Source organism: Lonchura striata, chromosome Z (genome assembly GCF_046129695.1).
Source record: "Lonchura striata isolate bLonStr1 chromosome Z, bLonStr1.mat, whole genome shotgun sequence".
Lineage (NCBI taxonomy): Eukaryota > Metazoa > Chordata > Aves > Passeriformes > Estrildidae > Lonchura > Lonchura striata.
The window spans coordinates 71,310,444-71,328,328 of NC_134642.1; the positions used below are offsets into that span (position 1 = coordinate 71,310,444).

The window sequence follows — 17,885 nt, forward strand, 5'->3', positions numbered from 1 at the left end:
ACCCATTCTATAGGCTAGGTCAGTACTACAGTGGGTAAGAAGACCTCTAATAATGCCTAAAATCTGGATTCAAAATGCCAGACTCAGCCCAGATCATGTGATAGGGAGGAAAAACACAAAGAAGGGTTGTTAGAGGACTAAAGACTCTTTGAAGCAGATGAGGGAAAAATCTTTACATAGTTTACTTAATTGGGTAGTTGACACTTAATTGGGTAGTTGACACTTAATTGGGTAGTGGTATTAGGTTTGCCATCTCTGTGGGATGATCCAAGGGAACTGCATTAAGGAAGTCTTTTTGAGGAGGGACATATGTGCATATTCCATACAGTATGTGACTTAATGTGAGCTTTCTCAGACAGCTCAGGACAGTCTTATTATTCTTTCGTCTGTGAAATCCTGGTTACAGGAGAATCAGGAATATTAACCCATATCCAAGAGACTAGGTCAGTTGTATAGATAGTGACAATTGATTAAAAAAAATTGATCTATTTTTTTTCTTTACAGCTGGCATACATAGGCTACTTGATGTTGTTCAACTACATTGTGTTGGTGAAGATGGATCGCTGGCCATCTATTCAGGAGTGGATTGTCATCTCATACATTTTCACTCTAGGAATAGAGAAAATGAGAGAGGTAAAGTCTCCCCAATTAAGAAATAATAAAAAAGGAATAAGCATGGGTTTTGAGGGTTTTTTTTCATTTTAATATATTTTTTTCTTATTTTTCTCAGGGTATGTTTTTATAAATGAGCTTATCATAAAATTATCTCTTTTTTTCAGAAAGGCAGATGGATTGCTAAAAGACAAGCAGGAAAAAAATCTATCTCCTTTAATTTTTAAATTAAAGTAGTTTATTTTTCTTCTTCTTCTCTTTCTTTCTTTCTTTCTTTCTTTCTTTCTTTCTTTCTTTCTTTCTTTCTCTCTTTCTTTCTTTCTTTCTTTCTTTCTTTCTTTCTTTCTTTCTTTCTTTCTTTCTTTCCTTCTTTCTTTCTTTCTTTCCTTCTTTCTTTCTTTCTTTCTTTCTTTCTTTCTTTCTTTCTTTCTTTCTTTCTTTTTCTTTTTCTCTCTTTCTCTCCTTCTCTTTCTCTCTATCTTTCTCTCTTTCATTCTTCTTCTCCCACAAAATTTTTGCATTCAAATTTCAGTGTGATGCTCATTTAATAATACATTTACAAGTATGGGGTGATCTTGTGACAAGTCTTAAAGGTCAGCTAAATTCCTTAAAATATGACTATTGAAAATTTTGTTGATATGTCAAGCAATAGTGTGTGTCTCCCTAAGGATGCAGAAGAAGACAGACCATTTAAAGTAGTACTTAGTATATATAGTGAGTGAAGTGGCTCCGTTAACCCTGCCCCTTGTGGTCTCTCCCCACTTTCACTGAGTCAAAGGTCCATTTATTCCACAGTGACACCAGAGGCCCAATTTAGCCCTAATGTGAGTGAATGCAAGTCCCATTGACCTGAGCTGAAATAGCACATTTGTACTCCTGGGCTAATCTGTTACCTGTTATGTTTGTACATTCTGAATCCAGTGCTCTGGAGGACTAGACTAAAAATGGGCTTGCAACACTTGGGTTTCAAAGATGGGCTTCTTACACTGTATGGTAAATGCTACATTATAAATAAAAAGAACAGCGGAAAAGACACTACTTGAGTGGCCCATGAGTACATGTCATTAAGCAGAAGAGAAAGGAAAGCAGTGGCAGTAACCACACAAGGACTCTGCAACACTGATGGAGCCAAGGCACTGCTGGCTCTGCAGGTGGGAGGCTGCACTCAGGAGTTGTATGAGCAGGTTTTTCTCTAATCATTCACCCCAAACTAACATTGCCACAAAAGTTTACCAAGAACATTTGTCACAATTGATTTCTAAGCAGATGTTGGAATTGTTCACAGATGAGCCTAAAATTCATTCCAAAAACAAATTATAAGAATGACTTTCATCTTTTTTGAGGAACTGTATGAATTTGAGCAAATGTTCTTGGGCTAAATATAGAAAATTAACACCAACAGCTTGTTAACTCACTAAAAGGTAGGACATTCATGGAGATCAATTGAATAATAGTTTTAAGAGTAGTTTGGGAAAACAATCAAGTTACACAAATGATCTTGCAAGGAGAATGACAATAAATTCATAAGGTAATATTGTTTATTTTGTGATGTTTATTCTTGGCTGTAGAACTTAATTTCCAAAACCAGGCCCAAGTAGTATCTAGTATCTCTCTGCATTCAATTTCTGATGCAGGGCTTTATGGTTATTAATTATTTCTTGGTCAATTGATACGTACTTTAATATAACTTCCTGTAAATCTATAGCTTCTTTAAATGTGAATTTTCTGATTGAAAAATCTTTCTGTATTTTATCCTCTGTTCCAAGACCTTAAGCACGGTTAATACATTTGAAAAACAGAAATACAAACACGTATTTCTACTTTTTTGGTGAGGATTTTAGACTGAGTCCTTTGTCCACTTTGTCCTTCAAAGTATCTTGCACAGAGATACATGTTAAGAATGGTTGAAGATTTCGGGGGAAAAAATAACAGAGATATTTGGATGGTAAGCATCTATCAGCTTTGCTTTTGGGCTGTGTGGCATATATCTATCTGCTTACTACAGATTTCTTCATCTTTATGTTAAAACAGCTCAGCTCCTCTCCTCTGCATTTCCTCTGTCCTTCAGATCCTAATGTCAGAGCCTGGGAAACTGCTGCAAAAAGTCAAAGTTTGGCTCCAGGAGTACTGGAATGTTACCGACCTCATAGCCATCCTCCTGTTCTCTGTTGGGATGGTTCTCCGTCTGCAAGACCTGCCTCTCCGGAGCGATGGACGCGTCATCTACTGCGTCAACATCATCTACTGGTACATCCGGCTGCTGGACATCTTCGGCGTGAACAAGTACCTGGGGCCCTATGTCATGATGATCGGGAAAATGGTAAGAGCAGTTGGCAAACCTCTTCTGTTTGGCAGCATGTTCATGGCTCGGTGTCTTGGCCAATGGCATTGCTGCAGGCCTACCTACATGTTTTTTAAATTAATGTTTTCATGCAGACTAGAAATCAAATTTTCTAAAATTTTCTAAAAAAATTTACTCAAAACCACCAGAATCGAGGATTAGATATTTCCTGTTCTGTTAGATGATGTATCATTTTTCTTTCTCTGACATTACTCTTCAACAGCAATGCCACCCCACACCTCTCTGTGCCTCATTTGCAGAAATTGCAAAGGAGATTTGGTGATTATAAAGGAAGGTGTTTTGTTAAGGTAAAGAAAAAATTGTTCAGTTGTATAGTACCTTGAGACTCTCAATGTGTTGTAATAGTCATGGCGTGTTCAAAAACTATAATGGTTACAGTTAAGACTGACCCCTCTACAGTTTGATCCATATCCACATGCTCTTCCATCATTGAAGTTCAGGTGTGTTCTTGTGACATGAGAAATCCATTTGCATAAGTGCAACCTCTGTGCCTTGGCCACATCAATTGTACACACCATAGCAGGAATATTAACAGCTTGTGTAATAGTAAATGTATGCACAAGGAATCAAGAGGAATTTGCTTCCACGTGCTTGACTTTTGACTTTTCAATTTTTAATTTTCATGTTTCAATTGAAGTCTTGCAATTAAGCAGAATTTTGCTTGTTTCAGTTAAAGAAAATGGCTAGATTTACAGATGCACATGCACATATCCCTGATATTTGGATACCTGCACACATAGCTGATACACGTTTAAGTTTCACATACAGTATCCAGTTTTTCTTGTGTAAATTATGTCTGTTTCATGCATTTTGAGATTTAAGATTTGGGATTTTCTAAATAGATTAAAGCTCACTTTAAGTAAAAAGAGCAAACTGAATATTAACCCCTCTATATGAAATACTGCTGTCTGTTTGGTATGTGACAATAATCAGCAAGCCCAACCAGGCTGTCTGTTGTATTTATCTTACAATGGTCCTTAAAGAAAAGCTTCATCTGTCCTCACCATCATAAGAAAAGGGGACATGTATGAGTGCATGGACTACACATCTCCTTGATATTACATTAGTCACAACAGGCTCAGTAAGCAGGTATAAAACTGAAATGCAAAATACACATCCATGCCCTGCCCAGCAGGGAACCATTGTCTTATCCCCTCAATTTACCAGCTTTTTACTGCAAGCCCCCAGTGCTGGGTTTGACAAAGAAAGAAGAGCTTAGTGGGGAAAAAAGCCAGGGAGGGAGATTGAGGGCAAACATGAAAGTGATAGTTGTTATGTCTTGGAAAATGGATTTTGAAGTGTCCTTCCTTCAAGAAAGCCTATAGGAGGTTGACATGAGGTTTTGCAGAGCTCCAGAGTGAAAATACTCACCAGTTCTTGTTAGAGGTTATGTAAAAAGACAGCAGGACCAGAGAAAGGAATACAGATCAAAGAGAAAACACTACCTTAGCAAGTTTCTTTCCTGCCACATTTGGGCTATCTTTCTGCTAGTGGATCTGGTGGTCACTGGAGCTTACACAATACACAGTGTATAAAACTTCTGAAAAAACAGCTACACCTCTGCTCTGCTTTATGTTTTACAGCTTAAAGTTTCAGAACAGTGATGCTGACAGTGTGAGCAACAGTTCAATAATAGAGGGGCCATGTGTAACAAACTTCTAGTAGTCAGTGTTATAGGTGGCTGATAGGAGCCCAAATCCACCAGCAGTATAAAGAGTGTTTTTTTTCCTTCTAGGTCACACAGAAAGGAAGTGATTGAAATTAATAGCATTTTCATTCTTTTGTCACTTTCACATGTGTACACAAATCAAACCTCACTCCACTTTCTGTGGAAAACAAATGCAGGAAAATCTCTAGCTTCTGTGTGTTCAGTATCTACATTAGCGGGTGTTAAATTTAGCAGCCAAATTGTTAGTAAGCTCTGAGCAGCTGCTAAAGGAGGTAAATTCTTCTTTTTTGTGCCTTCCTGTTGCTTGGTTTTCGTCTTTTGTCCAACTTTCCTTTCATCTTCAGCCATGCTGACACATCCCCTTTGCCCACACATACAATACACAACCAGTTTGAATCAGCCTCTCACATCTATTTTCTGACCAGTTTACTCTCTTGTGCAACTCATGTCCAACTCACACACTCCCTGGGAGCTGCTCCTACTGACTCTCAGCTGCTCCATGGGCTCTCTTGTGTATTTTTGTTTAAATTGTGTGTTTCTCTGCCTCCTTGCATTCTGTCTTCCAAACGGTGTTGAAAGTTCAGTTCAGCACTATGAAGAACATCAAGTTGGTTATATATATTTTTACAGAGTAAGCACATCACAAATACTGAGGTCCTCAACAGACCATATTTAGTGTCTGAGACTTTTTCTTGAGCTTATATTCTAAGTTTTAGACTCAGGAGGAAAAGGATGGCTTTTTCTACCTTTCCAGTATTGAGGAGCTTTCTCTTCACCTGCCTCTACACTGCAGTCAACGAAATAGCTGTAATAAATTTTACCTCTGGCCACTCTGAACAAACATGCAAGGGAAATTGAGCAAGAAGCAGGAATGGGCTTGAGTGGTTTAAAAGCGATAGGTTAAAGCAAAGATGAAGAATGGCCAAGCTTATTACTATGTACTGATTTCAGTAACAGAATATGCTTCTGCTTTTCTGATTTCTGCACAGTGGTAGATCTAATTTCCTTTAGGAAATTTCAGGAATGAAATTAAATGACTGTGGAATGTCAAGAGAGTCAGAGGTATATCAGTTCCTCTAATGTGTGGAAATATCTGCATTTTTCTAGCATTTCTGCAAATACAGAATTTGAAATACAGCCAACTTCTTTATGAAATTGTACACTAAAAAAATGTGTTTTAACACTTTTTTAAACAGGTAACTGATGAGTTCTTTAGAATGATTGAAAGAGCCATTGCCTTGCTAAAACAGCAATTGTAATTTGACACCACAGGCCAAAGGACCTGATACAATGCTATTTAAAGTCTAAAGTGGAAATTTGTCCATATATTTTATTGTATTTCAGACAAGTTACTGAGAGTTTAGAAGGTACCCAACTGAAGGAGGAGAAAAGTAATGTGCATCTTGAATAGACAACAGCACTAAAAAATTTATTTCTTGCAACATAATGTCACACATACTCCTGATCAAAATCACTTTAAACATTTAAGATAATGTCTTAAATTGCCTCAAAATACTGATTTTGTTTACTTGTTTCATGACATTTTTAAATAGTTATTACATTACATCATATCAAATTATATATTGCCATCTGAAACAAAGTTTGATCAGACAAGAAAGGAGGAATCAGGTTTCACCTCTAGGTTTGTTCCCTAAAAGTAGTGAGAACTAAATATCATTATTCAGCTTTCCCATTTTAGGATGCTTTCTGACATTCAATGATCTGGAATTTCTCTTCTTAAAGGAATTTTTTTTTTGAGAGAGAGATTAATGCCCTGAGTTAAATAGGAATGTTGATGGTTTACTTCTCTGGCGTTTAATTATTTAAAGCATTTATTTTCCTCTCTCATGTCCCCAAGGTTTCTTTCTTTCTTTCTTTCCTTCTTTTTTTATGAACTTAAAGACTTTTGTTTTTCCCTGTTTTTTTTTTCACGGTCCTTGGTTCCTTCTTTCCATCTTCCTGATTCTCTCTCATCTGACCCCTGCTCCACTGGTGCCTTTCTCCTAGAGGGTCTCTCTCTAAACATGAGCATATCTTTTTCTCTTTGCTGCCCTGTAACCCTCTTTTCTCTAGTATACTTTCCCAGTGTTGCTTTGACCTCAGGTTGCTTTAAAATTGAGGAACCCATGCAGCAGTATCAGATCCATCTGCTGCAAGCAGGTGCCTCTTCCAGCAGCTCCTGTCGTGAGCATCCCTGCCCTTGGGCTGCAGCAGGTGCTCCCTGGAGCCATGAGGCCACCAGCTGAGGTGCAGGTTGGTTTCATGCCTCTCTTGCCAGAAGGGCTGAATTCAGCTGAGCCAGAAAATGTAGACACTGGAGGGAATAAAACTCATAAAGTTTAGAGAATTCATAACTTGAGTTTTGGCTAGAGACAAAAGTTACGTCCAGAACTGTGAAAAAAAGCTCAGTTGAAACAATTCTAAGGACCTGGCAAGTCTGTAAGTTTTAAAGGAATCTTACCAGGGACTTTACAGGACTCCCATTTTTTTTCACAATCACTTTGGGTAGTGTCTCTAGTACCTGCCTGATGCCCATTGTTTTGCTCCCTTGAGGGCGTTTTCTAGAACAGTGCTTTTTCTAATCTTCAGATCTTTTCAGCATCTTGTAGGATTGCTGTCCCATGTTTTTCAGGAACATTATTTCGAATGGGTGGGCACTGTTTGCAAACACTAGTTAATCTTGGGCATATGCGAATGAGGTCCTCAACAGTGGAGAAGAAGGGAGTTCACTGTCTGTTATCTGATTAGGTTTTTTTAATACAGCATTTGTCAGGCTCCCCCACCAAGTGGATTTTTAGCCCAGCCAGTATCACAGCTTTCCTTTCTCACTGGTTACCACCGTGATATCCCTTATGTTGCAGTAACAGGCTGTTCTGCCACCCGTTCCTCCGTATGTTAACTGCAGCTCCCTTTGCTCCAAAATAATGACTACCAATGAATGAAATTATCCATGTTAGTCCTTTTGCTTAGGTGCAGTTGCCACTTGGTGCCTATAAACATCATCGCACAACCCTTACCCAGACCAAACTGCTGATTCCAATGACCCACATATTCTTGTTGAGGCAACTGGTGTGACCAGATGGTACTTTGTATTTTCAAGCCTATTCATAACATTTGAATTGTTCTTGGAAGTAATACTAGGTAAAACCAAGGATACAATAATACCACTTCACTTCTTTGAAAAACAAAAAAAAATTTAATGTGTAAATGAGAACAACTTTTCAAAATTTTTTTCTGACAATTCTGCTTCTAAGATTCACAGACTTTTTCTTTTTTTGCAGCTCATAATAATAGGAATATGGACAAATAAGTTCCTCTAATTCTTGTCCTTTTTCTTTTTTTTTCTCCTTTTCTCTGTCATTACATTCAGATGATAGACATGATGTATTTTGTCATCATCATGTTGGTGGTTCTGATGAGCTTTGGTGTGGCAAGACAGGCAATTCTCTTCCCCAATGAGGAGCCTTCATGGAAGCTGGCGAAAAACATTTTCTACATGCCTTACTGGATGATCTATGGGGAAGTGTTCGCAGACCAGATAGACCGTAAGCAAGTTTATGATTCTCATACTCCAAAGTCAGGTATCCAGCTTTGATCAGATGATGTCCTATTAGACCATGTGTGTTTGCTCAATAAATGGCTCTGGATAGAGGAACTTCTTCAACACAGAGAATGGTCACAAAAGTTTTTTTCATCTAGTATTGGGCTGTCAGTTTCAGAATATGCTTCTGGCATCAGTTTGCAATTATTTAACTGGAAATCTGTAATGTTGAATTGTCATACATGTAGAGAAGGTCATAAATATGTCCTTTTTACCAGCTTGGTGACAAAAATTCCCTTCCAGATATCCAAGATGAATTTGGTGGTATACTTGGGACACCAAAGGTCATTTTTTTTTCATCCCTTGGTTTATTTTTAGATATGAATACATTTTATCTAACTTCATATTGATTATCATGTCTAATAATTAGGGGTTAGACATTTCTGCTCCTGTATTTCATGGGGATCTAATACAATGAGTTTTCTTTTCTCTGTTATCATTTCAGTGCCACATTTAATCTAAACCCTGTGATGCAATTCTTTGGGTCTAATAATTAGATCCATTTTTAGAATACTGCTGCATTTATTTTTAGAAGGCAAGACTGTGTTCACACCAATGCAAACAGGAAAAGAGCCAGTATTAAATATATTATCTCCTCAAGATTCATCAGATAGGTGATCAGGAAAACGCTGATTTTCTGTTTAGATTAAATCTTGTGGTCCCACTCATTGCATTACCACCAAATGAGAGAGCTGGTCATGAGAAATTATATAGTAGATGAACAAACTAAGAATCACAAACAATGTCATATTGTGCAACCACTGTCATGTAACTGATGTTCATCATTCCTATTTAACTATGTGTAAGTCTTGGCAGCATTTGGAAATCAGTACCTTTTCCAGTGTCAGATGGCTTCCATTAAAGCTCTGTTTAGGATATTTCATTTTATTCTATGTACCATCTTAGGAAATGACAGTATTTTCAAAATTTATTTGCTGTTTGTTCAGTATTGACTAAGTTTGAATGAAAAGAAATTATTTCTCCTGAGCTGGTTAAAACTAGTAATTGTATCTATAACACAAATAATGCCCCCAGTTGAATATAGTTTCAGTATTCGTATCCCATGGCAGATATTTCAGCAGTTTCATGTTAACTTCCTCTTCCTGGCTAGCACAGAATCATTATTCTAGATACAGATGAAACCTCCTTTTTATAATTTCTTCCCTACTTGGTTTTCAGAGGCAGCATGGCATGCAAGGAAGTAAGCATATACCTATAATCACTAAATTTCTCACTATGTTTCACCTTTTACCCAATTCCTTCATTTTTATCCTTTTCCCTTTTCTTTTCTTTTAAAAATTCATTCATTCCAAAGGTTTAATAGTTGGGGATATAAAACTTTGTCTTGCTCTGAAAGCATATTTTAGAGTGATAAAGGTTTGTATCATTAAAATAATACTTCCTTCTACAAGCATAATAATGTTTGTCCCTCTACAAGTGGCCATTTATTGATATTGTACTAAGTAGCTACCATAGTGCAACAAATGTGGCAATTGGCTGAATAAAATGTTCTTGTTGTTTGTTTTTTTTTTTTTAATAAAAGGCTGATTACAGTTTAGAACATGTAAATGTAAGAAACTAAAGGGTGTTTTAAGTATGAAAACAGGGTGGCAGGCTGAACACCCTTGCATGAGGATTTGTGTTATTCAGATGCACAACATTTAAATAATGCAAAAAGATGCAGAGTAATTATTTCTGAAGCTTAAGGAAAGCAAAATTTCTGGTGGCCTAAACTCCAGCTTTAGATGTAGACATACTGTTTTTCTGCCTGTGTCAAGGAAACTTGGAGTTGCAGCAAAAGTGATGATGTCAAAATGAAAAGCAGCACCTATTTCCTCCCTGAGAGGCAGATGATGCAGGGAATTAGAATCTGACACTCTTCCAGCACAAATTATGTACAGTATGTCATGTCTGTATGATGCTCAGTTGTCTCAAAAATGTTATCTGTGGAATAGACTGGCAGCATGAGCAATAGTTGGTGATGATGTTATACAATCAAAATGGCCCAATGGACACACATAAGGTTTTACTAGTATAATCATCACTATTTAAACATTTGCTGTTATTTATATTTTCCACATTGTTCTAAGCTAAATCAGCCACTGTACTCATGTTAAAGTGCTACAGTGTTTGTACTTTCTGAAATAAGCATGTTCAAAAATTGTTATGCTACATCTAAACTCCAATTTAACTTCATGGTTTAGAGCACATTATTTTTTTAATCAGTATTGTTTTAACAAAAAAAAAAAAAGGATTTCTTTGTGATTTTGCTTAAATTTTGTCATTTAATATTGCTACTTTATTAGCAAACTTGAGTTTTAGTAAAAGTATTGATCATGGAAAAGCATTTCATTTAAGCCACTCTCCTGGAAATCATCCTGGTATCTGAGAAATGTACAAAAAAGTAGGCTACTCTAACATTTCTAATTTGCTTTTTTTAAGAAAAAATATTTTATCTATTTAATTAATTATTTTTATTTGATTTGTGAAGAATGCCATTAAGACTGACCAGATACAATGTTTGGATCCACCTCATCAGCTGGCAGCCTTTTCATCCAGTGGGTCTACTCTGACTTTTATTTCAACACACTGCTAAATTCCTTGCTCTAAAACAGTACACATTTACATTTTTTACCCATTGTTTCTGTATTCATATAATTTTTTAAGGAAAAACATATAAGCTGGAGTATGTGTCAGTGTCCTCTTGGTATGTGATCTCATCTTCAACTCAAAAGTGAGGACAGATTATATCCTCACTTCTGGGATTATGAACACATTATTCAGTGGTGGTGTTTATTATCAGCAATGTCCAAAACTGCTAAAAAGCTACAAATTTATTACTAAAAATCAGTTGTAATGCGAGGCAGAAGGAAAGTAAATCTTTTAGCTCTGTGTTCAAATTTTCAGGTTAAGTCGACAAAACCAGCAAAATCACTATCTAAGTAATTCCTCTTGGATTGACAGTTCATCATAATATGACCACTAAAAAATCTAAAACCTTGTCATATTAAACAGATCCATATAAATATCTGTTGAACTAGAATGGCCAGCTTCAGTAATTCTTGTATGAAGAGAGTGTGAGGAGTGAGAACACCTGAATATGCCAAAAACATGCTGAGGAAGGAACAACAGACAGCAACACATGTGGAAATGTGGCCACTGCTAGCAGTGGGAGCATCCTGGGTTCCTGGTGCTCTTTCAGTTCCAGCTACCCATTAAGTCCACAGCCCAGCTCCATATGGGCATGGGTAATGGGGAACTAGAAAAGACAGACTTTACTATCACAGTGTAATCATAATGGTCTTCCTCTAAGTCTTCGAGCAGGAAATGAGTAGAATATGATCTATAAATGGAGGTTCAATTCCAATTAATTAGACTATACTTTTCCCACAACTATATCCAGATGTTCAACTCATTCTGTGTAGCTGACCTGGCACAGACAGAAGGTTACGCATACCATGTTGTCTACTCAGGAAGTTTTAGCAATTACATGAAACAGTCTTTGGAAGCATGTAAAGATCAAGGAATAGTCAAGCTACTATAGTATACTATAATAGTAAAGCTATTTCATGGAAAAGTCCAACCAGTTCAAGTGAAACATCAATAATGACTGAAACCACCTTGATCTATTGAGTTTTGACTTGGGCCTAGAAAACCTCAATTACCAGCTATTGGGATTCAGATAAAGGCTTAGACCTTAGAATTGAAAGCAGGCAGTAAGCTAATCAAATCTGTGAATTATTTAAATGTCAGGAAATGAAAAATTAATATATTTCAGGAAAGGAATAATAAGAAGAGCTTGATAAGTTGAAAAAAAAATAGACTGATCTCAATTATGTAGTTGAGTAAAGATATTATCCACTGATAGCTGGGGGAGGAAGGAGAATCTCAATCTGAGAGCTGGTGATGGCATGTGCAACTGTCTCACTTTGAGGCTGTTTTTCCTAATCCATCTGTGCCTTGTGCTGCCCCATGGGATCCATGTAGTTACTTCACCCATGTAGTTACTTCAGTGAATGCCTGTCCAGAAGTGGATTTCCCACAAACACCTGTAAAATATCTCCCTCAGTTCACCACACTTGTGTTGGCAGTTTTAGCCAGGAACATTGATAAGACAGTTCTCACTTGTGAAGAACTTTGTTTTCACCTTACAAAATGATCCTCCCCTCCAGAATACTATAGCTACAGAAGGATACAAGAAATACTGAAGATGGAAATGTGAGTTTGTAGATAGAGGAAATAAGTGCCAGCTTGGGAAATGGCAGTCATCTGTTAAAAATAAACATCAGAGCTCACATCTTCCTGTATTCCAAAGGCTAAGCTGAACCTGCTGTTAGTCAACATGGTTTCTGGGAAGTTTTTCAGATTTTCCTGGTGTCTCACAGGTTGGATTTCCATCTGGACTTTCTTAACAGATGACAGTACTTCACGAGCCATCTAGAATCTGAAGATCAGTCTGAATTGTGTTTGTTTCTTGTGTCTATATCTGTTTTGAAAAACCTACCTAGTTTAAGGGAAAAAGATGGGACCTCTTTCTCTTTCAATTTTATTAAATAACCAGAATGCAATCGTTTCAGAAGATGAGAGATCCTTATACACAGATTTTAACTATTCAACAATCTTCAGAGGAAACTATAATTACTACAAAAAACTTTTTAAAAATTATTTAAACTTAGGATATTTCTACTGATAAACAGTAATTCTGTGAAATTTGGAGTTTGCAGATTTTAGTATTTTATCCGTCACTGGAGAACAACTTTAGGAAGGCCACTTAATATTTTTGGGGTTGGTGGGAGGGCAGCAGATTTCAATATTTACCTGACTGGTAAACTGGTGAAGCTGCTTAGATATTTGATTCAGAAATTATAAAACACTTTCACATCTTTTGGGTTCATTGTGGGTCAAAATTTGAAGGTGCCTACATACTCATAAATAGGATTATGAAAGTGCATTAAAAATAATCAGACTTGATTTTTTAATTGTTTTTTGTTATTTGGTTGCACTTATTTATTTCCGCTTTATTTAGAATTGTGAACATAGGAAAGCATCCCTGAGTTTATTGTGATTTCAAACAAATCAGTTTGTATTGTAAAAGCAGTATCCATTTTTATAGAAGAAGTTTTCATCAAAGGAAAATGGCTATTCAGTGGCAGGGCTGTTCAGTTGTACACTTTTGTCTCTTCATTATTTCCCACACATGCTTTTGAAAGGTGCAGCTGGGGGAAGAGTCATGATGCAGAAACTCACAAGCATCCTTTGCCAAGCCCTCCACCCAACATACAGTAAAAGTGAACAGTGCCCTTGTCATGACAGTAATTACAGCAGGGAAACTAATTTTTCCTGAGCTCTGCCTCCACATTAGGTCTGAAATCCACAACAGCTTGAATTACTTTTGGGTTTTTTGCAACTATTTTCTGAACAGAAAAGAGGAAGGATTAGGTACGTAGCAAGAAAGGCCTAGCAGGAAACTGTAAGTGGAAGTCAGGAAGGAAAAATAAGCACGGAAAAAGATTGTAAAAAAGGAAACTAGGGATGTGAAAAGTATGTACATCTACAGGTGTCAAGATGCAATGTTTGAAAGCTTTGTGAATTTATAGAATTGAAATTAAAACTCCAAGCATTTACTGTTTCATAAAGCCTAAGTTCAGGACATAGTGTCTGAACTTTATCCAATCGCCTGTAGGTATCTGAACTGTTGGCTTTTTCAGTTACCTAAGATTAGCATATCATTATGCTACCAGAATTTGCTTCTTCAGTAAAGCATTTAGCTAGAATTAGGTATTCTGTGGTTTGTGTTAGAGCAAGGCTATAAGTCAAACAGATGAGTCAAGTTTGCATACATGTAAATATTGTGCTTTGAAATATATTTCAATATATTAATGCACATATTACCAAAATTACTTAATTTCTCCAAAAATAATTAAAATTTTTGAATGATGTTACAAATGAAGGGTGGCACAGATCCCTCAGGGGTGAGGCTGAGTGCACATCTTTAGTTAATAGTGGCGGGAAGAAAATCTTTTAAAATAAATGTCATAGTTTAAATATGAAAGAAGATGTTCAATGACTTGCCATGGAACACAGATTTCTGCATTTTTGGACACACGTCATGCGTTTTCTCCTGCAGCTGAAAATGTGACAATTAAGAGGTGGCATAGCTCTCCATTAGTAAGGCAAGGAATTAGTATTCCTGTGTTATTTAAAAACTGCACCCACAACAAAACATGTAAAAGAGAAAAACTTCTACAAAGCTTCAGGACAAGCTGAACCACAACAGGTAAGAGAATAGACTGTGGGAAAGCATCTGCATAGGAAATCTAATTTGGCATCACTGAGTGTCAAAAACCAACAGAGATTTCCCACTTGTATGCAAGTAGAGCTGGAGAAATATTTTTTTTGCCTTCTTAACTGTTTTGGTTTTTTTTCCTAGACTAAATTCTATGTTTTCTAGGGGAAAAAAAGGGATAATAACTTTAGAACCAGAGTTGGAGTTGAGCTTTTGATCTTAGTTATCTGTAGTTTGAAAAATGCTTTTCAGAATTTTTCTCATTACTTGGAAAGATATTATTTGTTCTGTTTTCAGTACAAAAAAAGAACAACAGGTTTCAAATACTGTGAGTGTTCCATCACTGGTGAAATCATGATGGGTTTTGGTACTTTGTTGTATTGGACTTTGTACATCTGACTCAATATATGAGCAAGTAATGTTTCCACACAGAGACGTAAGTTTCACATTGAGTGCTGCTAGTAAGAGATATTGAATGGTGCATTTTCTGCTGGGTGAAGGCCAAGAGCAGAGAGGCCCACACTCCCAGCACCTCACAGACAGTATTTTGAATGTCTAAATGAAACCACTGCTTGGAGCAGTGTGGAAATAGGCCTGCAAATGATCTGCAAAGTGATGTTTACGGAGAAATGAAGAATTGCATAGTCTCAGCTTGCTCCAGTAATAAAATGTGTTTTTGCAAACAGGAAGGACTGGTAACATAACAAACACAATGGAGCTGCTGGTAAAAAGCAATGTTGCTTGTATTTGACTCTCTGATTTCTTTTTCAGTGAGTTGAGTATTTTTGGAGAGGTCATGTAGTCTTTCTTGTGTCACATATGGCTACAATCGTTCTGTGTGTAATAGCTAGTGTCTATGTGTAGTGCCCAAAACAAAGTACCTAAAATCACACATAACATAATATGATTGCCAGTACAGACATCCACAAGTGAATGCCAAGCTCAGTGCACCAAGTTCAGAAGAATGTTTTTGGGAAGATGCAAAGAAGGTTGGTACTGGGAATGTGGATTTGTTGCCATACAAAGAAATTCTACATATGGCATCATCTAACATTTTTCATTAAACGAGTACAAAACCCCCACTGATATGACTAGGAAGTGAGCCAGTGCTGAGCAGTTTGGAAATTCCTCACTTAAACTTTTTTTTTGGTGGAGATGAGGGGAAGCTTGCTGTAGTGTTGTGCAAAATTTACTAAGATGGCTTGAATATGTAAGCTGCTGCGTCCATTATTTTCTTGAAAAGCTGATTCTGGACATACATAGAACCATCAGGAATGAAGCTACAGAGACATAAACTGAACCCATGCTTGCAAATGTAGATTAACCATCACTGCACATGAAGGCGTATTAAAACACAAGCAGGGAAAACTATTTAGTCATGTTTTCTCTCCCCTTGCTTCAGTTCTACAGCATTAATACTGAGAATATTTTGATTCCAATGTATTTGCAGAAGAAGCAGGTGGCATCTCTGCTGCATACATGTCCCTGTACCTGGTACAGTAAAGACTTGATAATCTCCCCACTGTTTCTAGGCATGCAGTCAAGAGTCCTTAATAGCAGAAAGTCATTATGAGTATGTCCTAGTGGGGATTGCGACAGTGCAGTGCACAGCAATAAATTTTAATTTTAAATTTTCATTTACTTTTATGGACTTCCTTTTCCTCATTTATCACATCTCTCTCAATCAATAAAAAAAGACAAGGTTTTCACTGTTAAAGAAATCATATGCAAGCTTTTTTTTAGGATTAAACAATTCAATAATTTCATTTTCATAGCCACTAATTACCACCAGACTACCATATTATTTTGCATTATATATGCAAACAGGCAGCTTACTCACACCAGGCATGTGTCCTGAGAGAAATATCTTGATACCCATGTCACATAACACAATAAGAACTGCAAACTCTAAAATCTGTGATACCAAGCATAAACTTCTGAGGGAGAATGTCAATGCCATTGTTATTTGGAAGATGTTGCCGTGGCAAGCAGACCATGATAAATATGTAAATATTTCTGCAAAAACTACAGAAAACTTAAGATTCATTCCCATTTTGCATTTTTTTTTGTTGTTGTTTCTAAATTTTGTTACCAGCACCTTGTGGTCAGAATGAAACCAGAGAAGATGGCAAAATAATCCAGCTACCTCCCTGCAAGACAGGAGCATGGATCGTTCCTGCCATCATGGCCTGCTACCTCTTGGTAGCAAACATCCTTTTGGTGAATCTTCTCATTGCGGTTTTCAAGTGAGTGACTCATTGCAAAGTATAGACTTGGGAGAATGTATATTGTTCACCGCCTAAAAAGACTGCTGAATTTTGGCTTTGGCTGAGAGACATTTTCCAAACATGTAAGGGGGAGAGGGAAAGAGGCTTGTCTCCAGGAAACAAGGGAAATGCCAAGTTTTTCACATTGTGCTCATTTCCAAGGACAGACACCTAGTGGGAACCAGGGCAAAGAAGCCAAATAAGGTTCAGTTCATTTCCAATAGGGAAAACAAGAATAAAAATACTTCCCCATCGCAATGGGATGTTATAAGACTCAGGGATTGTACAGTGCAGACATTTGAAGTGCCTTACAGTTGTAAGGTACTTCAAAAAGGCTGATTGTCACCATGCTTTGCCTAGGCAAAAACTTTCTATTTCGTCCTGCTTCCTGCTTTTGTGACAAGAAAACCTTTGCCAGTGTTATTGCAATATATCTAGTTATGACGCTGTCATATCATCTTTGGCAAATCCCCCAAAACCATTTTCAGTCTGATGTAATTTTCCCCTCCTTGCCTTCTAGCAACACCTTTTTTGAAGTCAAATCTATATCAAACCAAGTTTGGAAGTTTCAAAGGTACCAGCTCATCATGACATTCCATGAAAGGCCTGTTCTCCCACCACCTCTGATCATTTTCAGCCACATGACAATGATATTTCAACACCTCTGCTGCAGATGGAGGAAGCATGAAAGTGACCCGGATGAGAGAGACTATGGACTAAGTAAGACTCAGATAATGGACAAAGGGGACTTTCAAATGCCTTTTGTAATGTCTAGTGTTTGATATGCATGAAGTCAAAGCCCAGCACCTTGATAGCCTTCCCAATATAGTAACAGCTCTCACCTGCAAAAACCTTACCTGAATAAGTTAGTTTTACCTGATTTGCCCAACTCTTCATTTTCTTTGCAATGTTGAGGAGGCTTTTCTGTAACTATCTGGGGTTGTTGCCTATTTGTTCCTTCAAAGCAAAGAGGTTTCTTTTGCTGTATACTTTTGCTGTTAGAGGTCTGTTATTGCTGGAATTCTTCCCACTTCATCACAGTTCCAGCTTATTTTTGAAAATACAGAGCAAACAATACATACTTCCCC

The 17,885-nt window shown here is 37.1% G+C and overlaps 1 protein-coding gene across 8 annotated transcripts in view; it reads left to right on the forward strand.

Annotated features, from left to right (window-relative positions):
- Positions 1–17,885, forward strand: part of TRPM3 (transient receptor potential cation channel subfamily M member 3) — a 406,906-nt gene that overhangs the window by 371,471 nt on the left and 17,550 nt on the right. For 5 of the 8 annotated variants that reach the window (XM_077790276.1, XM_077790277.1, XM_021541495.3 and 2 more), the window contains 5 exons: positions 505–633; positions 2,681–2,932; positions 8,014–8,224; positions 16,626–16,776; positions 17,318–17,517. In XM_077790276.1, coding sequence (XP_077646402.1) covers positions 505–633; positions 2,681–2,932; positions 8,014–8,224; positions 16,626–16,776; positions 17,318–17,517 — 943 coding nt within the window. The remainder of the gene's footprint in view (positions 1–504; positions 634–2,680; positions 2,933–8,013; positions 8,225–16,625; positions 16,777–17,317; positions 17,518–17,885) is intronic. The other 3 variants (XM_077790275.1, XM_021541500.3, XM_031507405.2) reach the window with 1 other exon arrangement.